The following is a 23,768-nucleotide window of genomic DNA, read 5'->3' as shown; positions in this document are numbered from 1 at the left end:
GGGCCTTTCCTTCCTCCAGCTGCAGCATATCCTAGGGAGAAAACTTTGGGCTTAACCTTCAGGGGCCACCTCCTGGTATCCACCTCTCACTGAAGCTGTTTCAGTCAGAGCCCTTCTCTTTCCTCACCTGGTTTTGGCAGGAAAGTTCAAGGTGTCCTGGCAGCAGGAAGCTCCCTTGCTCCACCCTCTGCCCTGCACATGAGCTCTCTGAATTTATCAAGGATTTGCTGCACCAGAGCTGCCAGTGGCAGCAACCTGCTCTGTGTGGACACTTGGGTGGGAGCTGGGCCCCCAGCATGAAGCACTTCGAGCCCTGGGCAGCCTTCACTGTGCTCCTCTTCACTGCTGCGCTCTGGGATTCCTGCTCAGCAGGTATTTCTCTTCTCTTACGCTTCAGTTTTCACACCCTGCCCTTTTCCCCCACCTATACTGCCCACTGGCAGTAATTTGTTCTTTCAAAATGAGGCGGGCTCCCTTTTCTCACCTATGAAGTCTAAAGAGCTGGAATTGATTAATGCTAATGAGAATTACTGGACATGAGTGGTCACAGCATCCTTCTGCAGAGATGCTCTTTTGACAGCTATTTACAGATCCACTGTACGTGTGACTGAGCTGCAGGTTGCTCCACTGAATGGCAAGGAGATAGACCACAGTTACTTGGTCTTCCTGTGCTTGCTGAGGAAAGGACCATTTGCAGTAACACCCAAGGGGCTTGATGTAGTCTGGTTTAGCTTTTATGAGGTGCTTTTTGCAGAATATCTGGTTTTGGTCCCACCTTAATTACAAAAGTTGCCTAAAACCAAAATGCAAATGAGACCTGTGAGCTGCCCTATTTCCACCAGGGTCCTGCCTGCATTTGTATGTCAGCACCAGATGAGACCTGCCAGCTGTTTAAAGATGGGTTAGCTTTGAAAGCCTGTTCTTTGTGCTGCAAAGTCTATAGCAACAAACCAATGCTCAGCATTCTGCAGCACTTCCTTCCACAGGTCACACATAGGTTTTAATGATTCTTCCCAGTGCTCCCATAAGGTACTTATTAACTGAGAAAACAAATTACGGGCTTGGCCAAGGTCATTCAACAAGCGTCCTAACAGAGTCAGACAGAGGAATGGGGAGTACTCAGACCCTTCCCTGGAACACGCTGCCCAGGGACCCACTCTGAGTGTGGCAGAGGCCTGAGGAAAGCTCTGGTATTGCTGATGGTGGGTCAGCTCAAAATGCAAAGCTGAGCAATGGTAGGTGACCCAAGAGGGACATCTCCCACAGGACGATCTCAGTTTATTTGCTGTTACTTGGAAAATACCAAACACAAAGCAAAGGTTTGGTCAAAGATCTTGTTCTGTTTTGTTTTCCTGAGCTGAAACTAAACCTGAGCTATTATTTTGCAGCCTTCATTGAAATCAGGCTGAAACTGAATTTCGTTATCACACTCCTAATTATCAGCTCTGAGCGATGGTTTGACTGGAAATCATTATCTCACAGCTTGTGCCTGGTCCGTGGACAACCAGCACATTAGAGCCCCTGCATCCACGTGCAGCACGAGTCCTCCCTCCTGTAGCCTCCCGGGCCATTTTTCATCTATCTGTGCAGAGGATGCTCCATTCAGCTAAACTTGAAGTACACTGCTCATGGCAGCACAGGAAGAGGTATTTCTTAGATTCCCTTCCTTCCACAGCAGGAGACAGACAGGTGTTGATGTACAGGGACCGCAGCAACCTGTGCTTTTCCCTCACTCAGGCATCCTGAAGCTGTCCTGAAGTGTCTGATCCCGCAGTGCTAGAGGGAACACACTGAAGCTGAGAGGCAAGGCAGGTATTAGGAAGACTAAGGAAGCTTTGGCCTGTGACATGGACAGATTTGGAGGGCTGGAGACCAGCCAAAGAGTTGTGCCCGAGTGTATGTGTGTTCTGACTATGAGTAGGAAGCAGGATAAAGAGGCAAAGCCTTCATCGAATCTCCTGGACCTCTCCCTCCATTACATATTTCTGTATGATGCATTTTCCAACCTGAGCTGGTTACCATGCTGGTCCAAACTGGATTCCAGCCAGAGCAGTGTCAGATGCTCTGAACTGCAGCAAAGCCAAAGCAACCCCCTGGTGCCATGGTGGACCTGCTTAGGCCCTCCCTGGATGGGCCCAGCCCTTGGCTCTGCCTGACTCATGCACACTCTGGAGTTACTGGGATTGTTCTAAAGACAAAAAGTGTGCAGCCTGCTGGCCATGGATCTCCCCATGCCACTGAATGCTCTCTCCCACTTCAGTCCTTGCTTGTTCTGCCCCTGTAGCTTGGGAAAGGACAGTGGTTAATTCAAGCTCTGAGTGAACAGAGCTCACACCAGGGTCCCACTCAGGCAGAAACACAGTGATCCACCACCTCCTTATGGCTGCTGCTACAGCAGATCTCTGGAGCCAGTGTTGGAAGTGGTGGGATAAGAAAGCATACCCTAATGCAGCAATGTTTAGGGGCAGGGACCTACTTTCTCCAAGTTGGTTCCCTCCTACAGACCTCTGCAAGGCCAATGGTTATCAGATTTTCATGTTAGATGCCCAGTATTGCTTTTCTAATCCAACTTGCCTTTTCTCCTGTGCTTTCCTTCTGGCAGCAGCTGAAGCCATCTCCAATGTTTCAGGAAGCTCCACGATCGCAACTGAGATCGAAGCACCATGTCTTAGTAAGTCTTCATAAATCATGTTAAAGTCAGGTGATGAGTCTACACAGGTGACTGAGAGGCTGTCCTGAAAATGGATTTCTCTGTTGTCCAGGCCTATCGCTGTGGATGAACCTTGGATGCATTTCTAAGGCTCCTCCATTGGCATGGTATAGTATCTTAGGTACACTGAGAAAGACGCATAGGTTTGAACAGGCTGATAGCTAATTCAAAGCTCCCTGCCAGACAACCTGCCTGTAGGCACTATATGGATTCCCAGGAGTGCCTCTTTCCCTATCCTCTCAGGTCTTTCCCAAAGAGCCAGCTCCAAGCAACCCAAAATCCCACCAGTACTCCCAGAGTCATCCTCCAGCTCAAATGTCAGACATCTCCCCAGTCTTGCACTTCCTACTATAGTACATGTACCAACACTTGAAAACATGGCAAAGGCATACAGGACAGGCATCCCTCTCCCTTCTCTGGGCACACACAAGTCACATCCCTGTGATGGGAACTGCTGCTCTCTGCAGTGCAGGACAGTTGTACTGTGTGCACTGAAAGCCAACACACAGGGTCGTGGTCCTGCCTGACATATGTGAAAGAGAGCAACTGAGCAGCACCTGCACTTGCCTTTTCCTGGAAACGTGCAAGAGGCTGGATGCCCTTCACCAAGCTCAGGAGGCATTCCCTTTCCACAGCTAACAATTTCGGGCACATCAACATGTAAACTCCTGAGTGGTGGGGTTTCACACTCAGCTTGTGTCCCAGCCCAAGGGGTCAAAACACCATGGTCCTTCAGGCTCCCTTTGATATTTCCACATTACCACACAGGATATAGACAAAGGGCTGGTATCTTCACTGTGCCCTTAGAACAGAAAAAGTAGAGCAGATGCCTTTAAATAACAGTATAAATAAAACAACTAATGAGATACTCCTTAACTGACTTTAGGAAATTGGACTGATTAAAGGGAAAAAAAGATGCAAAAGATACAAGAAAAAGCCCCATGGAATTGTTAAAAATTATTTCATTTTTAAACATGTAAAACAGGGATCTCCCTGATAGTGGTGTGTTTTGCAGTTGTTACACTTAAGTCACACTTAAGAGCCCAGCAGAGAGCTGCCACTGCCCCTATTGCTGACAGAAGTATTGGGTACCTAAACTACTGGACATGCTGCTGAAGGTGTCTCTGCTAGGGATCCTCTTACTCTCTCACATGAGGGTTTCTCTACCCCAGGTTTATTTTTTATTTTACCTAGCTACTTCTATCATCTGCCATTCCTAAAACTGACAGAGGAGATGCTAATCAAAAGATTTCCATAATTAAGGGCACAGTGGTACGAGGAGCTGCTGAGGTGTTTGGCCAGACAGGGATGACTGACTGAAGACATGCAGATGGGGCTGAGTACTGCCACCCACAGGGTTAAGAGCCAGGCTTAGGGGAAAGATGCCAAGGCAGAGTGACAGGCCACAGGGTAGAGAGTGAAGTCACTGTAAAGGAGACCTGTTGTGTACTTGGCCTCCCATCAGCTCACCTCATTTGTTCTCCACCAGACGTGAACTTCTGCGCGCAGGCAGCCGTGTGCTGCCCGTCGGGCATGGACGATTACGGGTGGATTGCAGCGGCCGTTGGCTGGAGCCTCTGGTTTCTGACTCTCATCTTGCTCTGCATGGACAAGATCATGAAACTCCGGCCTGACGAGCCCAAATACTTGGTGGCCTGAAGCAGGGACTGAGGCCAGCAAGCAGCAGCACCTGGGAGCAGTGAGGTGCAGACAGACGGACAAAGCATTTCAAACACTTCCTAAGAAACTGAAAAAGAAAGGAAACATACCTTCAGCCAAAAATGACCAGACCTAAGCAGGGCAGCTGCTGGGGCTTCATCTTCCCTGGCAGGTTGGAGCTGCCGGCCACGGTGAGGAGTAGGCAAGTCCTTGCAAGCCACCACATATGTCCCACAATGCGAAAAAAGAAAATCTTTTCCCTGAGCCCTCTCATGCTTGCTGTGAGTGCAGCAGCAGCAAGGAGAGGGGAAGGACCAGTCAGTAGCCTGTTGTCTTAAGACAACCCAGTGCACGATCTTTGGTTTGAAATGGAAAGTGGGCAAATAAGGTATTTTCTGGAGGATCAATGTTACCAGATCCATTACTGGGCTCTAGGCCAGGTTACATCAGGAGAATGTAATTCATTGACTTTATGGAGTCCTTCTCCCTCACTAACCTATGATATTTAAAAGCCTATTAACTGATGCATGGGAAAACTCTCTTATGGAAACTTAGGGATCATTAGAGCTGGTTTGAAAGTAAAACTAGTTTTTCCAGTGCCATGTATATGTGAACTGTGTTGCAGGAATTGAATGTTTATTCAGCATGAACCTGTCTGAGTAACTAAGCCAAGCTGAACTAGGTTTAAACCAGCATATGCAATTCATGCACAAAACTGCTCCAACTTATACAATATGATAATAAACACTTATTGATTGAAAGATTCTCACTGACTGGTTTATACAGATCAAGCTTATATTGGCAAGGAATTACTCAACCCAAATTGTTAGAAACAGGATTCTAACAAGACATATTCATGCAGGAGGGTTTGCCTCACTGCAGTCAAACTCTGATTTGGGGCAGTTGCACCAGCCTGATTTGTATCCGTTATTAAAATAATAAATTAGTGTTAAACCTATCTAGACCCACAAAGGATTAGCAAACTTGCTAGAGACCAACTGAAATGAAACATAAAAAGTTACTTTTAAATCAAAGAAAGCACCATTGGAGATTTGTATCTCCTAAAAATCATTATGTTCTCCCACCAGCTCATCAATATGTAACTTCTCCAGTGAGAAAAGATAGGTATCAGTTTTAAGACTCTTCACATTGATTCTGGCACAAGCAGATACTTCGATCAGGACAACTCTGTGCCACTTCAGAGCGATGGGCAGTCGTCCCTTATCAACTATCCACCATCACCAGGAACAGTGACAAGTTTGACACGGAGGAAAGGACACCGTTGCCTATCATTAGTATCACTTAAGACAAAAAGCCTTTCAAAGTGAAACACTGAACGGAGATGCAAGTATCAGGCAAGTAAGTTTTAAAAGGGAAGGGCTTAATTCTCAGTATTCTAATATACAACAATTAAAACAAAAATAATTTTCACAGGACAAATCTTGGTGTTGGACCAGCCAGCTCTTTCAACAGAAACAACCCCAACAACCAAACAACAAAAAACCTCTTGTGTATGTACAAACTTACAGAAACAAAGAACTGTCAGTCAATATCAACACTAAAGAGCAGTGAGTTCACAGTTGAAAACAACTGCAAGCACTCATGTGTAACAAATCTTCTATATACATAATTTCTTTCCTATTGTATTAGTGGCAAATGTTCATTGGCCTGAAAGCAATGTGAAAGATACTGTGAAAAAGTCTCCACATACTGCCTTAGTGTCTACCTTCTGCAGACCTCTTCCTACAGTTCTCCAGGCTTGAGGAGGTTGTTCTCCTGGTTGGGAACACAGAAGTGCCTGCTGGACATGGCGCTGGTTTTCACCTTTGAGAGGATGTGCTCCTTAGCTTTTGTATGTCTGAGTTTTAAGTACGTGATGCAAACTTTACCTGTCTTACAGCCAAGTGCAACACCCACAGATGAGCTTTGTAACCACTGGGCAATTCTGGGGAGCTTCCTGAAGCCTGCCTTTAGAAGCACAGCTTGTTTATTTTTCACGCTCTCCAAAATAGTCTGCGTGTGTGCAGCTACCTTCAAGGACTGTAGTAGACTTAAACCTCAGGTTTTGCTTCTTGCAGCTTCTGTCGAGGATTCCCAGCTCAACCAAACAGGGGAGAAAAGGAAAAAATCTGTGTTTTTTTCATATAATATAGTGTCCCAAAGGATTCTGTGTGCCTGTGTTCAAGGGTGAAACCCAAGTCAGATAATTTCTGCTGTGAAAAGCATACTTTTTCTAGACCAGTGACCTGTAAACCTTTGATCTAATATGACAGTTTTGTTTCTTACTGCATCGCCTACTTTGACATCTGACATTGTCAGGTTTGATCTGTAGATGCTTCTCTTCAAGTCATTTGATTGGGTCACTTAGAAGAATTTAGTCCTGTAAAATCTCATGAAGATAGTACTACTCCCAGTGTGTTTGAGATCCTTAAACAAAGTAACAGTGCCCCCAAAACTCAAAGGCTACCAATGTAAATATCTTACCTGTTCTTATGCAATACAGTACAAAAAATAAAACATTAAAGAGACTGTCCAAGGTACACTCTATGGGCTGTACTGATCACAGGCACTATGGGCAATCACAGGTACAATGCAAAGCAACACACAGTGCCAGAGGAGGAGAAAAGCCCTGATGGTATTGTCAGTATTTCAGGGGCTTGTCAATAGTTACAGGAAGCACAGAATAAAAAAGTTGCCTCCAAAAGGCTTGAAAAACTGACATATAGACAGAAATTAGCATGCAGAAATGGATTATGCATACCTGATTTCTAAAGTCTAAAGATTACCTGTAGTCTACTGTTACCCTTTCTGGAATAATTTCAACAAGGGACGCACTGTAGCACAACTTGTGAGTTATAACCCCTATTTTAAGAACAATGAAGTCCCAGTAGAAGGCTGTGGTCTGGTTGTGATGCACAAATTAAAGATGATTGTATAGTACAATGCCTTATAAGTGTGGTCTGTGAACAGTGTTGCAGACTGAAGTACTTTACTAATTTATCATGCATTATTTTATGATTTAAAAATATCACTGACAGGTATAATTGACCTCTAATTGTAGATCCCAACTGATGTAATGCTACCCAAGCCTTGCTGACTTCAAGGGAGTTATACATCCAGCACATGCCTCGTTTTGTTGTTCAGATTTTTTTTGGTATTGTAATTCAGGAAGCCTGTCATTTTTGTTCCCACGGGAAATCTTGGAAACAAAACATAAACTCCTGATTTACAGGTGTGCATAAATCATTTCACCAGTGCTAAACCTGGGTGCCCCATCAGACTGCTACATATAACATTATGCAGGCACTTGCACATCTCACAGCATGCAAGAAGTAAGACGGCAGCTCACGGTGCCTATTAAGCTGCAAATTACCCTCTCAGATTGATGATAGAAATGTAAACACTCCAGTCATTTATAGTCATTGTCTGTCCAGTCAAATTCTATGTCTTTGGACCTAAAAGTTCATCACTGGAATGAGATGGAGAAAAAAAATCTATTCCAGCTCTTACGACTTAGTACAAAGAAAAGCAAGAAAATTGTTGAAACGTGAATGGCTGAAAAAAAAATAGGTGTGACTTGAAATACACAAGTTTGAACCTCAACACTGCTGATCAAGTCAGCAGAGTTCTTCATATTTTCTGGACAAAGTTTCTGAATTTCAGGCATGAAGGTATATAGTGCCTGGAAAGGCAAGAGAGGTGCAAAAGGCACCTGGGAAAGCTGCTGGTCTGAAAACTTCTTGGACAGACAAACAGAGCAGTAGGGACATGTAACTGATCAGCACTTCTAAAAACGAAGGAGAAAAACATTAGCAGCAGCACAGCATTCCAGGGTAACTACTTTAATTTGCCTGGAGATAGTATCAATCACATCCGACTAGTGGTTTCTTAAAATTCTTAATTCAAGACTAAATGGATTGGTACTTGATGCACGAGTCTTCATCTTTTCAGATACCATTGCTCTGGTAATGACTCACATTACTCACTGCCTTTATCCTTGGGGTTTTAGTGAATGAGCTACATATTAAGCAATTGCACTTTACAATGATTACACTTTGCAAAATCACTAGAGGAATGAAAACTGGCAAGCATCAGAGCTTGCCACTCACATGAAGCACACAGACAAAAGGCAGAGGTTAAATTCATAAGAAAAGGTGCTGTGTACTGGGACTATGTAAGAATTTTGATAAAACCATCATAAAAACTAGGATTTCAGAAATTTATTGTCGTTACTTATGGCCAAGGAATGGAATATAGGCATTCTTGGGAAGCAACCACCTTCTCTCATCCTTACACTCCTCAGGAGGAGCTTAAGGATGTGCCCCATTATCCTATTGCTCCCTTCCTCTCCCCTTCCCTGCTCAGCTCACAGGTGAAATAAAGCACCCTTCCAATACAGAACTGAGCTCTCTTACAGCAGCTCTCCCCCCTGGCATTTTGAAACAAATCCTCGGAGGACTGCAGATAGTTTCATGCAATAATACCTTCCTATGACTTTTTCGACTTTTCCCTTGTGAAAATCAATCACTCCTGTTTCTCCCCACCCTACTCTCTCCTACCGATCTCATTTTCCATAAACTTCACATATTCACTACCAAGTTCGTGCATGAACTTAAACACAGTGTGCCACCCTTGAACTACTTCATATGACTATATGCTTTAAGAAAAACATATAGAAAAACATATAGGAGACCAAAGTTAAACTTTCTGTTGCCTCTGTGTTCTTTGGTGGCTGTATATTCCGAACTATTTACACACTTCATCTTTACCTGTATTATTCACTATTGACTCAACATACTAAGTTTCTTCTCTTCATTCCCTGCTCACAGCTGTGCCCAGTATTGGTTGCAACAACCCAAAAGACCTGCCTTGTCCTTTCCTTCTCTTCCCTTTTTAAGTGGGGAACTGGAAATCAAATTGACTCCCAACTGATATTCTGTAAGCTTTGCCTCTTTTACCATTACTTTTCTTCATAAAGTTCTTCTTATTCTTACATTATCAGTGGCTTTTTCAGCCTCTGATTTATCTAATCATAAAGACAAAACAAATGGTACCAACATGCAGAGCAGTTCATGAGTCACTGGGAAAGCCAGAACTACCTTTTCTAGCTTGTAGTTTCCAGATCACATGATTAAATACGCAGCTAATTTTCAGTGTGATTTTCAGAGCAAAAGTTTAAGTATGTATTCAGGTCTTCCACAGTTCTGTTTTGCTTTGCTTAAATGGCTTAATGGAAGAGAAGGGAGACACCTGCAAAGCCATCTCTGCTAGACTGTTCCCACTTTGTGTCATTTCAACATACCGTGCATTTAAGTCAGATCAGTCCAACAATATTCAAGTTCTGACACAGCAACTCTCTGGGCTCAAATACATGAAGAAATCACCATGCTTTAGCTGAGCAATGCTAGCATTCTGTACAGACATGATCACGTTAGGTAACAGATGTTAGCTCATTCTTAAATGAAGAGGACTAAATAATTCTCATTGGCACTAGTGTTGAGTGCTCCTTAAGCTGCAGGAAACAGCGCTCTCTGCTCCCTGGCAGAAGTAAGATTATTGTAGCCAATGCTGTATCAGTGATGCCATCTGCTTGAAAGGACAAAAAACGTCTTGTAACCTTTTTGCAGTTCTACTCTGCAAAAGCAAGAATGTTGTTTCCAGTGACCCACCAAATTCTGTTCCACACAGTAGTGAAGCACAGAAGGATGTAGCAATAACATGAATACGTGGCTGCATATCCACAAGCCCTCTGAACAGGAGATTCCTCACCTTCAACCTTGAATTTTCCAAGGGTTCTTGCTTAAAGGTGCCACCATCAAGCCCAAAGACAGAAACTAACATAAAGATTAAACTCGTCCATGGAAAAGCCTGACAGAAGTGTTCTGTGCAAAATATAAACCAACTTACCTGAAACCATTTTATCCAGGATTGCACAGACTAACAAATGCAGTAATCAGTTCACAAGTCTGTGGTCACTCAGATCACCTGTACTGCACTGAATTTGAACAGTTTCATATTTAGTGACTATGCTGAATTACTACTAACAGTGGCTAATCCATAATTCTCTTTCTCCTGTTTCCTCAAGTCCAATGATAAAAACTTGCTGATTTTTCATTATTGCAGTATTTTTTAAATTTTTATTTCTGTACTCAAGTTCCTTTTAGATCTGTGTTTTGGGACCAAAAGAGCACAGTGCACTGCCATATATAACACCACATTAATTCTCCTTGAATATAAAAAGTAGTTTTTCCTGAAACACAAACAATATGCAGCTACTGCTTTTAAATCATGCACAGCACTAAAACCTTCCAATAGCCTGGATGAGAAAAACAACTTCCAAGAAGCCTTGGGATGGAAATATTTGAGAAGTTTTCATGGGAACACTACAGAGCTCTTAAGAAGTATGTACATTAAAATGTATCTGGAAATGCCAAACAATTATTTTCATCTTTCAGTCTCTTTTCTACTCTCTTAGTTCTCATTTCATTTCACCTGCCCTACACTGGGCAATAAGAGGATTTCTGCAAGTGAACCTGAAAAACACGTCAGGGATCCATGGAGGTTTAGCATTTGTTTCAAAAGATTCTTCAGAGCATTTGTTCAAATGTGCCAACATTTTATTCCAATTAAGGCAAGATGTAACAGCCTAAACACAAACTTCCAGTTATGGAGTAAGAACTACTCAAAACTAAACAGGAGTGGTCACTAGAAAGAAAAAAAATACATATTTGATATTATAAAAGGTATCAAGAAAAAGTAACACAAAACATTCAATTTCTACAAACTATGAAGTGCAAAGAAATGTGGGGGTTTTTTCTAGTACTAATGTAACTTTTTTTAATTTATCAGTCTTCTGTGGAATTCATGAGACTGCAGCTCTACTCCGGAAAAGTCTCTTTAAAAAGGCATTGCAACTCCACAGGATTTTTGCTTCTCAAGTTTCTTACTCTAGGTGAGTAAACTCACCCTGGGACTTGTACATCAAAGCTAGACACATCTTGCCAACTGCATCCCGAACTGCACTAAAGAATCTGTAGGATAAATTCTCCTTCCAAACAACACATGTGGCTAAATGGTTTTCAGTGCAAGTCATGCAGATGCAGCCAGGGGCAACATGCAGACCTACATTTGGATCTGAACTACTAATCCCATTGGTATGAGCTGTCACAAGCCGAGTGAATTCTGCCCTCATCGGATTAGTGTCAGAGACAGAGAAGTAAAATTTTACAGTCCTCCCTCTGAGGAAGCTCCATTTCGAGAGACACTCGCTATAAGAGACATACTGCACTCAAGTGCACTCACACCAAACTACTTCAAAACTAGAGTGAATCGTCACAAGACATTCCAAAACTTGCATTCCCAGTTTCTGCTTCCTCAGTATTTAGGCCCTACAGATAGTGGAATACATGAATGACAGCAGACTGATGACAGCAGAATACATCCTCATTGTATCTCCTTGATTTTAAAATAAAAATCTGACAGGAAGACAAAAAAGACGCCCTCCACAAAAGAGAAGTGGACTTGCATTTCCACATTCAAGCAATTCAAAGCTGCTGCTTTTCTCTGTGCACATCTAAACAGTCCTGGAGAAACTCTATAAGCTTGGCAAACTGCTTTTGGGAGTCTCACCGATGAGAGATGTTCCTCACTTTCATACAAACCAGAACTGTGAGTGCCGAAGGACTGCAGCGAGGGGCTGTATTATGGACTCAGCCTGAGTGGGGGCAGGTGGAGTCCCCACGGCTTTTTCTCTCTCTTTTTAGCACACTTTACAGGTGGTCCCAAAGACCTTGTTGCTGTCCTTTGCCTTCTTACAATCACAGTCACTCTTTTAATATTTTAATCCATTTCCAGCTCTCTGTACATATTCAAAAAACACAAAACAGGTGTTATTTTTAAAAAAAAAAATCAATTTTTTTCTTTGTGTCTGCAAAAATACAGCCCACAACATCCTCCTGCCTCAAAGTCACAAATGTCCTTTGTCCTGCCACTTCAAAGCTCTTGGCCAAAATAGGGTATTTTCAAGGACTGGCACCTTTTAACAAAGAACTCCTAGATAAGGTAGTTATGGAAAGGAAAGGAAAACACCCATTTTTTCCTTGAGCTAAAAACTACTGAAGTTGGAAAAGGGGGGAATGTAGTGAGGGCAAAACTTAAAAAAAAAAAAAAAGAAAAATCAGTTCAACTGCCTACTGCCATCCACATCACACAACTGGTGACTTCATGAGCCTGAATACATACCAGCTTCCTTGTGTAATCCAACAAATGTGTTTTCAAGCCATGAGTTAACACACAACAGGATCAGCTGTTTTGGTTCTTGGGAAGTTACCATCCCTGTACACAGCCTCTTGGTAGGATAATGCTGGAACCCTGCTGTCCATGGTCTAATTTAAAGGCACTGTCCTCAGTGTTTGCTGAGAACACGCACTTTTGGATGATCCATCTTTGTATTTATGTATGTCCATAAAGGTGCATGCTGTACTCAGCACTGGTGAGGCCACACCTGGAGTGCTGTGTCCAGTTCTGGGCCCCTCAGCTCAGGAAGGATGTTGAGGTGCTGGAGCAGGTCCAGAGAAGAGCAACCAGGCTGGTGAAGGGACTCAAACACAGGTCCTATGAGGAGAGGCTGAGGGAGCTGGGGTTGTTTAGCCTGGAGAAGAGGAGGCTCAGGGGAGAGAGACCTCATCACTCTCTACAACTCCCTGAGAGGAGGTTGTAGCCAGGTGGGGGTCGGTCTCTTCTCCCAGGCAGCTGTCAGTAAGACGAGAGGGCATGGTCTGAGCTCTGCCAGGGGAGGTTTAGGTTAGATGTTAGGAAGAAATTCGTTACAGAGAGGGTAATCAGGCACTGGAATGGGCTGCCCAGGGAGGTGGTGGATTCTCCATCCCTGGAGGTATTTAAGAAGAGACTGGATGTGGCACTGAGTGCCATAGTCCAGTAACTGTGGTGGTAGTGGATCAAGGGTTGGACTTGATGATCTCAGAGGTCCTTTCCAACCCATGTGATTCTATGATTCTATGATCTTGGGGTAGCCAACACTCCTTTGGGTGCAGAGGGGATAGGCAGATCTTGTGTGATGCTGCTGCTCCCAAACCACTATATAAGAAGCCTGTTCCAAACCATTGCAAGTACAGTGCATTGCAAAGGGTCAGTCAAATTCCACTTACTGCTTAAAGTGTGCTTATTTAACATGACAAGTCCAGCACCTATGCAATTCACTCCTCCAAAAAGCAAGGTTTTCTTTCCTGAGTCACATGCCCACAGTCACTGGCAGGACCATGTGTTACATCCTGGTAGGGAATATTTTATAGTACTGAAGTGTGCCCCACCTTTCAAATTCAGTGTACAAAAAATAACTGTAACATTTCACTTAGCTCCAAAAATAATCAAGAAGCGGGCTAGGGGTCAACATCTTGGCCACGAAAAGGAAACCAACCAAGCTAAATTATGTAGCTCTCATCTTGCCAAGTTCTTCTATGTGCCAAACTAAACACAGACAAAACACAAATGTCAAGGAAAACTGTGAAGAAAGGGAAGAGCCTGAGGATTCCATGAACCAGATGGTTTAGTCATGGAAATGGATGCAACTGTTGGTAACAGCTTTCTGTGCCTGTACCAACTTCTCATTCGATCAGTGTTTTCAGAAGCTGGTAAATTCATTAACAGATACTTAAATTCAGGATACTTAAAGTTTCAAGAAAAAAAAGGTTTGTTTGGGTTTTATTTTCCTGCCTTTTAATGGGGCAATAAAAAGAACTGGCAAAAGAGCTCAAACCCATGGGGATGCAGAAGCTTACAGATTTTTTTCCCCCTGAATATCCAAGTGGAAACACGCATTTTGGCACATGCATTCCACAGAATCCTTTTTTCTTAGCACATGAAAAAAACCCAGCTTTTCCTGCAGCTACCGAAAGCAAAGTGTGGGTCTCCCTTGTTAAGACCATTCTTGGAACTGGTGCTACTTTTTTCTTACTATATGAAGATACAGACTATGCCATACCACTGGATCAGGTGTCCAGCCAATTTGAGAACATAACTTCCAACACAGCTTTCCAACTTCTTATATTTTACTGTCCTGCCCAAGGTTTTAAAGAGGGATTTTTGTATCAGAAAGCCTCTTTTATTTACCAGTACGTATTTATCCTGTGTCCTTCGTTTTTAGTAAGACTTGGGACTGAAAAGAGAAAGGGTCTTCATCCATATATAAAAAGATGGATTTTCACAACAGCATCACTATCACTAGCAAAAAATGAATATGCCTTAAGTACCTCTAAATTTTGAAATTCTTATTTCACAGTCCCTCTTAAGTAGCTGAAACCAGAAAATAATTTATTTTTTAGAAGACCACATTTTCTTGAAATGAAGCCATGGTAATATGTTAATATTGTAAGCACTGGTGTCTCAGCTCACTGCAGAATTAAGCTGGAGAAGGAAGTGGGCTCGGACACAGATGATTTTAATGGGAACACTTAGGAAAAGTCAGTCTTCAGCACTGTCAAAAAGACCAGATGAACATTGCCTGATACACTCTTCATTCTTCTAAACCTGACATTTTTGCAGAATTATTGGCAACATCCATGTTTACAAACTTGGCAGAAAACAAATGTTTATTTTTACCCTAGAATTGATTATCACATGAAAAAGCTTTAGAAATGCAATCACAATAACCTGTTGGTACTGCTGTTCACAACCATGCTGGTGTTCTGACCCCATTCACATCTCAACCGGTGCCCATGAGGGCTTTACATATTGGCCAGGGAACTGGAAACTAATTTAGACTGCCTCGCTGCACTAAGCCCCTCAAAACAATTTCATACAGCATTTTGACGATCATAAGTAAACAGAAAAATAACTGTTTTTCTTAGTGAAGAGGGAAACATACCACATTTTTTCCACATCAGTGAGCAGCTGAGGTTTTGGCTTCAGCAATGAGTTTGGTGTACCAGCTTCATGAAGAAGGTATGTAGTCGGCTTCTTCCACAGTGTCCTCCTACCTGTTCTCATTCCAGTCTGAGTCAGTCCTGTCACAGTTACTGAACTGTGCACTGGAACCAGGAACAGATTTGGCAGCCCCAGACCACAATACCACACCAGTGTTACATTCCTGTATTTCACCAGTGCCATTTCTACCCCAGTGAGTGAGGCAAACGCAGCCCCTACCCAGAGCAACTGCCCAGTGTTCTCTCTGGCAGAACTCTGTTCCTCACACTTTTTATGACTATAATCTGGTATTATTTGAAATACCTGCACTGGAGCACGTAACACTTTTGCTTTCCATTCTTCTAGTGTAAGGCTCCCAAACATCCTCACAAACACTGACAGAGGGCAACTCTATCTCTGTACCAGGTTGTTAACTTTAGTTCAGTTTGATCTGAAAATGAACACACTCCAACAAATCGTGACTTAAGTAAAATTTCCGTATGTATTATGTCAGTTACAGTTATGCAATGGCCAATATTAGTAAATTTGTAGCTAATATTAAATTAAAACTCTGAAAAAACAGCGACAAACAGTTCCATGGCACGTACCATTTTTACCATGGGGATAATGCTCACCCTTTGTCCAAAGGGACAGTGGAAACAAGTATAAATATAGAAACTGTCTCAAAACTGCAAATCTAAGCCTATGTTAATGCTCTAAACTGTCACTGACTTCCACTAAAATTATTCAGATCCAAACATAAGCAATGATTTAGGACATCAATTTATAATGTAATGCTGGTGACCCTGTACCAGTCAGGCTGGATTGGTTTCTGTCCACAAAGCAAACTACAGAGTGGCAATATTTTATCACTGGTCTTGTAAGAACATTTAGTACATAAATATATTTTTTAAACATATACACACACATTTCCCCAACTTCAGCTGTGGCTGAGTATTTCCTCTCCCAGTTTTCAATAATTTTTAAACAAATTAGATACCAAGCCCTTTCTGTTTGGATGCTTTGTTTTCTTTTTCCAGCCTGAATGAGTCTACAGATATTTTCTTAGTTATACAAGGCCAATGTTTCACTTTGCAAACATTGAAGATGAAGGAACACTTGAAGCTTCAGCACCAGAAGGAAAACAAGGAAGAGTGCAGAGGGTAGCTCCATTTGGAACCACAGAGCTATAACAATTATCGTTCCAGTTTGATACAAGTAACTAAAAAAACCACTTTTATTCTAAGCAGTCCCATTGTTCCTGACAACCAAAGTGATTCGTATGATGGATTGGACCTTCAAGACCCTTGAGCTGATACAGTTTGTAATCCTGCAGAACAGCAACACAAACCAGTTCCCCGTAAGCACTGGAGAGATAAGAATACTTGTAGTCTCTTGAAAAATGTCATCTCAGTTTATTCGAAACTTCACCTACTTCCTTAGAAAAAGGAGTCCATCATACCTGGAGTTTGTTCCTGTCTTTTTTTGTTTTGTTGCTGGAGTATTGAGTTCTTGACCTAAGTTTTATTTATAAGTTAGGCTGAATGAGGGTAAGGAGAGAGAAGGAGCACCGTAATATTAGTAGATTAATTAACATTACTTGCGATGACACTGATGATTTTCCCTGTTTGTCCCCATCTCTCTCTCCTTACTATCCTCATTTTGCTGCCGCCTTCAATTTTTCCAGAGTGTTTTCAACAGAGCTGTGAAAGTTCCTTCCTTTGAGAGAACAACATTGCTGATTTCCAATAAGTGTTTGCTTCCATAGGAAGCAGATACCTGGCAGATTTGCAACGGAATGCTAAATCAGCTATGGAAGTTCTGCACTGTTGTCTGTTTCTGAGAAAGTCGCAGAAGTTCTTCTCTGATTGCTTTGATAAGAGAGGCTGATGAGTGACCTGGCTGGAGGTCCTCAGTGGAACTGGTGGTGTAGCAAAGGCCCTGGCCCTGAAGGCTGTTGTGTGGAAGCTGAGCAGGAGGTGCTGAGGGCTGCCTGGCTGAAGTCCTCGGCATCTGGAATACTGGTGAGGAGGAATATTCTTGGTGTCCATGCATATGCGTCTGGAAAAAGGTAGAAAGCATTATTGTACTTTCTGAATAAACATGATTATCCCAGAAAAGACAAGAAAGCAGAAAGGCAAAGAACAGGGGAGAAAGCAACATGGAGATGCTTCTATCTGCTGCAACTGTTCTTCTGCTACATGAATGAGTGATTCCTCTTATGGAGCACAAATCAACAAGTGTACACAAAATTGTTGGACTGCCTCAAGTCCAGTGATTTTCCAAATCTCTTTCAGTATCCATTAAAAAGCCTTGACCTCCTTTCCAATCTATGGTACGTTTAGAAACTGAAGTGGAAGGAGGTGGGGAGAAAACCCACAGAACTGGAAGTCAACAAAATTGGCTTATCTTTCCTTCCATCTCTATCAACTTCCTAAAAGACCATAGGCAAATCACTGTCTTCCTAGCTGTCATATCTCCACACTATTTAAAAGCACAGATGCTACTAGTTTGACCTTCCCTTTCTCTGCCTGGCTTGCCTGTTCAGACTGTACACTTTTGAGGACCCTGTGACTGACCAGTGCCCAGGAAAACACGGTCAACAGAAGAAGTAGAAGGAGAAAACTACTCAGATTTGAAAGATTAGATTTTTCATACATGAAATCTGTTTTACATATCTGAGAAACACTATCCCACTTTAGGGATAATCACTGTTTCAGGGTAGGAAGGGGTTAATTCTGCATTTGTTCAGTAACACACATTCATAACAAAACAAAACAAAACAAAACAGAAGCCTGAGTTTATGGCTCCTCTATCTGGAAGAAAATCTGCTTACACTAAAACACAGTATGAATTTACAGTACACTGGGGGACTGCACCAACTCCCAGTATGGACACAAACAACGTACATTTTGAAAATCTAAATTCCAGCTGATGCACCAGAAGCAAGTGTTTCCCCTTGCCTCATACTGCTGAAGGCTGAGAGACAGCCAGAAGAAAACACTGGACACAAAGGACTCGAACACACAATTGGGAGCAAAGCAGTGTAATCCCCTTTCAGAGGGTCTGCGCTGGGGATGGAAAGCAGCCACCTGCAGCAAATTCAGATCACAGTCATCACAATTCAGTGAGCACTACCTTTCTCTGTAGATAAGCCTTAAGTAGTAGCAGAGAGAGCAACCTGATGGGGGAAGAAAGGACAGCAAGGTCAGCTAGAAGAGGATTTGGGAGTGAGGGGTAGGGGACGAAGGGATTACAAAGCAGAGCCTGGGAAGGATATGGGGGACCTAGAGCGACTGTGGCAGCAGCGTGCAGGGAACACAAAAATGTGCAGGAATAAGTTCCTTAACATCTCTCATAATATCAATGAATAACATTTAAGCCATTTTTTATAAAGTAGAACTAATAACAGATTCTTGACTTTCTTGCACAGCTCACGTACAGCACTCATCATTTACACAGTTAATTTGGGGAGAGAGATTAAGAGGAAAAGAGGTTTTAATAGAAGAATGATAGGTGAAGGTTCTCCAAGTAACATCCTGTCTTATATCTCATAAAAGAGAGGTGATTTCAGTATCAGAAAGAAATGAATGGGTCTCTTGATTGTTCATTTGGCAGTGAAACCTGAAACTAATTCGTATGTGCAGTCTAGAGTTGGCAAACCTGACAAGTACTCTGTAGGTTTATAGAGAAGAGATGACATTAAAAAATATTAAAAGCAAACATTTCTTGATACATAAGTCTTAACATCATCCTAAATTATGTTCAAGTTACTTCACATTCAAATGATTCAGCTTTTAGCTCACACTGCACTGCATTACTACCATAAGAATGGCTACAGGGGAATTATAAGGGAAGTTAGAAAGAACATCTGATGACCTCAGTGGCTGTTTTTTACTTTAAAGTTATCAAGGTTTTCTTAAATATCTAAGAGAAAGAAAAGTATGTGTTTCTGTGATTTCCCATATAACATCAGAATTAAACAGGCCTGAGAACTTTCAATACCACGTTGGTTTAGAAACCTAACATCTACTAAACTATGACAGCAAAAGAAGGAGAGCAAAACCACTGAATTTTTTTTTTTTTCAGTTTGGTGGTTTTTTCTACTTTTAAATTTCTTTACTAACAGAAATACACATTGGCACATTATATAATATATATGTAAAAATATAGTTTTATATAATATTTATAAATTCTAGATTTTATCTAGAAACTTCTGCAAAATTAACAGCAGTACAAAAAAAATTGACAAAGCCATCTTTACTGAATCTTCCTTCTTAAAAAATGAAGACTTATGAGATCACATTATAAATTTATTAATCTCCATTTAATACCTGTTGAACTCCGGCCAATTTCAACTGAACTGGATATATAAATATATACACAGACATATGCATATATAAAAATATATACGAACAGATATATAAAATTCACAAAACCAGGTAGCTAATTAGACATAACCTGATCTGTGCTACCACTGAATCTGCTTCTGAGTGGCAGAAAGGTCATGTTAGGCTGTGTTCAGGTGGACCTGTCAGCCAGCACATATCTCATAGGGGCCACCTAGGGTACACGACAGACAGCTTTAACTACAGTCAGATTGTTTAGAGACACTACAGTGGGTGGCTGGAGTAGGAAAATAAGAGTGAAAGGTTAAGAGTAGCTTTTGGGAAACACTGCAAACCTGGAGAAGATTTTGGAGAACAGTGGAGATCTATAAGGGACTGTAGATGGGTAGGAGCTGATGCCAGGTGGTGGTAGGGAGGTAGAGATATGCAAGGCATCCATCCATCTGTAAGAAACCAGGCTTTGTTCTGCTGCTCAAATGAGCACTTGCTCAGTATTGTATTTTGTGTCAGCTAAGGAAATGCTGGAATTCTCCTGGTTGCCTAGCTCTTCTACGTGGAGAATTAAGGTGAACTGGTGGTACCCTGCACACTGGCTTTGGGTTGGGAGGTACAAGTGAAAAGTCATATTCTAGCAGAAAATCAGGTATTGGCTTCAGGAATAATGGGTGAAGACACTGTGAAGAAAAGGGCTATTGCAGGAAGACAAATGCAGATCCTTCTCCGGTTTGCGTGTGAGAAGAATGATCTAGATTCTAATCTTCCTAAATGAAGAGTTTAATTTTAGAAACTTGCTCAGAATGAGGGAATGGTAAGACTGCAAAGGATTGAATAGTGCACCATAAGGAACATGACTGTTATTAAGTAAAGCCTCATTTCCAAAAGGAGGAAAGATAGATTTAGAGCTCTGTCCTAGTGAAAAAAATCAAAACTCTGAAGGTAATTATTTATAATAATACAGAAAGCTATAAGACTTAGGCTTTTTTTTTTCCTCTTTAATGTGAAGAATCCTTTGCAAAAAAATAAAATACAGCTCACAGGAAAAGGAAAATGTGGGCAATAGGTGAACTCTCCTACAACTGAATGACATTATAGTCAGATAAATTTTAGTCTGTGATCTCCTCATTTTGCGTGGTTTTTTTTTGTTTGTTTGTTTGTTTTTAATAACTGAAAAGAAAATCACATTGCAGTAATATATAAACTACAGTAACCAGTGAGCAAAAAGTTCTGTCAAAGCTGAGGAAACCTTTAAACTGAGATGAACTAAAAGAAAGTCAACCTGGACTGAAATGACCTGAACACACCTGAAACTGTGACTGAAGGTGCAACCTGCAACCAAATCACATTGTATGGCGCTGTGAGTTTTTGAAAGCTGTGCAAGTAACTCTTTGTATAAGATCTCATATGATGGGTCCATACCTGAACTTTCAGTAGTATGTTAGCAATTCATATAATAAAAAATTAAGAAAGTAACAGTTGAATGTGTACTTGACAGTCCCACAGATTTAGAAAAGTCACTTTCAGAAAAGAGAGACAAGTGTTAAGAAGGGTCAATGAACAGTAACCCAGAGATGTCTCTGAAAATGGAACAGGAGACACTAAGATGTCTCATGCAAGTGATCTTTTCTGTATAAACTGAAGTTGTGATGATCTTGCATTCAAATACCACAGTTTCAAGCACAGAGAGCACAACAAATTAGAAAAATACATCTTTCAGCTTTGACAGATGAAGTTTTTGGATAGTATCAATAGAATTTATTTCTAGTGCATCCAATTCTCAAGAGCTTTATGCTTCTCCTCTCAAGTTCATTTGGAGTGGAGGCAGCTCAGTTCCACCAAAATCTCAAAATAAGGCCATCCTGTTGCATTTCCTTTCTGCAAAGCTGTTTCAAGATCATGCAGTACTGCAAAGCAAATTCAAGTAGTGTGAACACACACTGCTCTAAGCATGCAAAAGGAGGAGATCCAGCCTTCCTCCCTCAAGGAAGAAACCAGAAGAAGATCATTTAAACAAAGAAGCAAAAGAAACATAAAGCTGTCGCTCTCTAGAGTACTACCACAAAGCTGTCACAGGTCAGTCTGCTTCAGGATGCAAGTACACCAAAGGAGGACTGATAGCAGGCAACTGTCTCTCTCCTATCTTCAACCTCACATATCTGGTCGAATCAGAAATGTCAACCTCTAGAAGCACCACTGCCAAGAACTATGGAGTCACCATGGCTGCCTAGGCAACACTGGTAAATGAATGCATATTAATTTACCACATCCTGCTGACTGAGGCTAGGAAAATAACTTGTTCAGAAACACCTCTAATGTTACATGCAACTGTGTAGCTTATGATTTTGCCCTGACTCCTGCTGTTGTGCACCAATACAGAAGACAAAAGAAATACACCCATACAAAGTAAGATGGTAGTCTGGGACAATTTAATTCAATGTTTTCTACTTACAATGATCTCAAAATACAGAGGCATATTTCAAAGAAGAAATGGAAAGCAGTATCCACCTCTGCTGGAGCTCAGAAGCAGAACTGGATGAACTGCAATTAATGGGTGAAGGCCTCAAGTGAGGAAAAAAAAAAGGTTAGGGTAAAATGAGAGAAAGCAGTTAGAGAGAAGCAAAGGTGAAAGAACGGCAAGCAGAAGTTGGAATAACTAACAAGGGTTCGAAGAGCAAAGCAAAGAATGTCAGAGAAGCAACTGAAAGTGTTCCAGGGGTAGAAAGTTCCAAACAGTAATGCAGGAAAAATACCCAAACATATCACTACTTTGGAAACTATGCAAATGTGTAACACAGTACTCACTGCATCTCGCCTAGCACATTCATCCTCTCCACGGTACTGGGGCCACCCTGGCCCCCCCGGCTGGCCATGCCCTGCTCTGCCTGAGGGGATCTCCACTTGTTGACCTCCGATCCTGCTAGCAATTCCCACCTGAGTGAGGTGCTGTATCTGAGAACCTTAAAAGCAAATATTGTTTTTTTCATCTTTATACACAGTCAAGTTTGCAGGGCAGACAAATGACAACATAAAACTTTGTTGGAAGCAGGAGACAAGAAGAAAATGAAGCTCTGTTTCTGTGCAATTAATAAAAATCAGCAGAAAGAAGGCTGTCAGTGTAGAACAAAGAAGGAAAAGTTATGTACATTTTGTGCAGTTCATTTGAGTGTGATGCATTTCATTTCACTGCACTGAAAGATGAGGTTGAGATACATGCATCTCAGACATGGACTACTCTTCTTTCCAAAAACATGCCAGCCCTTTCCAAACAGCGTTTACTAAAAGCTCTGGCAATGCTTTCATGTAAATTACTTAGCAGCAAAGAGAAGACATTTGCTCCTGTGGCACACCTTATTTGCATCACACTAGCAAGACCCTAACTCTCTGCCTTCTGTTCCATCCCTCAGAAGAATAAAATACATGTCTATGTAAGAGCGTGGTTCTTTGAGCTTTGCTTTGTGGTTAAATATTAAACGATGCTGTCATTAACTAACAGGAAGGTCAGAACACACTGTATCTCTTTTCAGTCTGAAAGCTAACCTCCTCCTTTCTCCTTTTCCTTCTCTTCCCTCCCCTCCAGCTGCTTTCAAACACATGCAAGGATAGCTGCCACCATTAATTGCAAGACACATGTAACAACATGCCAGCTTTCCTTCCTCCTGACTTTCCCCACAGAGAAACATAATTTTTTAATTATTATTATAATTATTAAAATAATATTTTATTATTCATTAGAAATTAAACACATTTAACCCAGAGATACATAAAACTGCGTGTATGTACAAAAAAGGAGGAAAAGACAAAAACAACAGTGCGATTTAAGTGATGGACAGTTAGATCACTTTCATATTTTCCTCTTAAAAACCCCCAATATTTGACACATAATTATGCTGAAGAACAAAAACTAAATATATGAATTACCTCCAAACTTTAAAGTAGAATAGATATGAACATTTAGATAATAGTGTGATTCAGTGAATAAAATAACCATAATTAAACTGTAATAGTTGCTATATTACTACCATTCTCGTTCGTTTAACATTTACAGGGAGAGGATAGCAACTATCAAAACTAGGCTTCTGACATGAGTATATGATCGTATTTCCAGTCTTTTTCAACTCCCCAGGAAGAAAACA

General features: G+C 41.5%; 2 protein-coding genes across 5 annotated transcripts in view; one reads left to right on the top strand and one right to left on the bottom strand.

The window, feature by feature from the left end:
* The first annotated feature begins 296 nt into the window (after positions 1-296).
* TMEM213 (transmembrane protein 213) lies at positions 297-4,369 on the top strand. Its single transcript, XM_050323842.1, has 3 exons — positions 297-372; positions 2,603-2,671; positions 4,200-4,369. Exons 1-3 carry the CDS (start codon positions 297-299, stop codon positions 4,367-4,369), a joined length of 315 nt encoding a protein of 104 aa, XP_050179799.1.
* A 10,440-nt stretch (positions 4,370-14,809) lies between these two features.
* Positions 14,810-23,768, bottom strand: part of KIAA1549 (KIAA1549 ortholog) — a 144,523-nt gene continuing 135,564 nt past the window's right edge. Inside the window, exons 19-21 of one of the 4 annotated variants that reach the window (XM_050324616.1) lie at positions 22,438-22,592; positions 18,428-18,470; positions 17,211-17,350 (exon numbers count right to left, since the gene is read on the bottom strand). In XM_050324616.1, coding sequence (XP_050180573.1) covers positions 18,447-18,470; positions 22,438-22,592 — 179 coding nt within the window. In that variant the 3' untranslated portion in view covers positions 17,211-17,350; positions 18,428-18,446. Of the gene's footprint in view, positions 17,351-18,427; positions 18,471-22,437; positions 22,593-23,768 lie in introns of all 4 variants that reach the window. The other 3 variants (XM_050324615.1, XM_050324614.1, XM_050324617.1) reach the window with 3 other exon arrangements.

Source organism: Myiozetetes cayanensis, unplaced genomic scaffold (assembly GCF_022539395.1).
Source record: "Myiozetetes cayanensis isolate MyiCay16 unplaced genomic scaffold, myiCay2020 scf3, whole genome shotgun sequence".
Lineage (NCBI taxonomy): Eukaryota > Metazoa > Chordata > Aves > Passeriformes > Tyrannidae > Myiozetetes > Myiozetetes cayanensis.
Note: the sequence above shows the minus strand (reverse complement) of the source record. Positions and strands in the feature narration are given on the sequence as shown.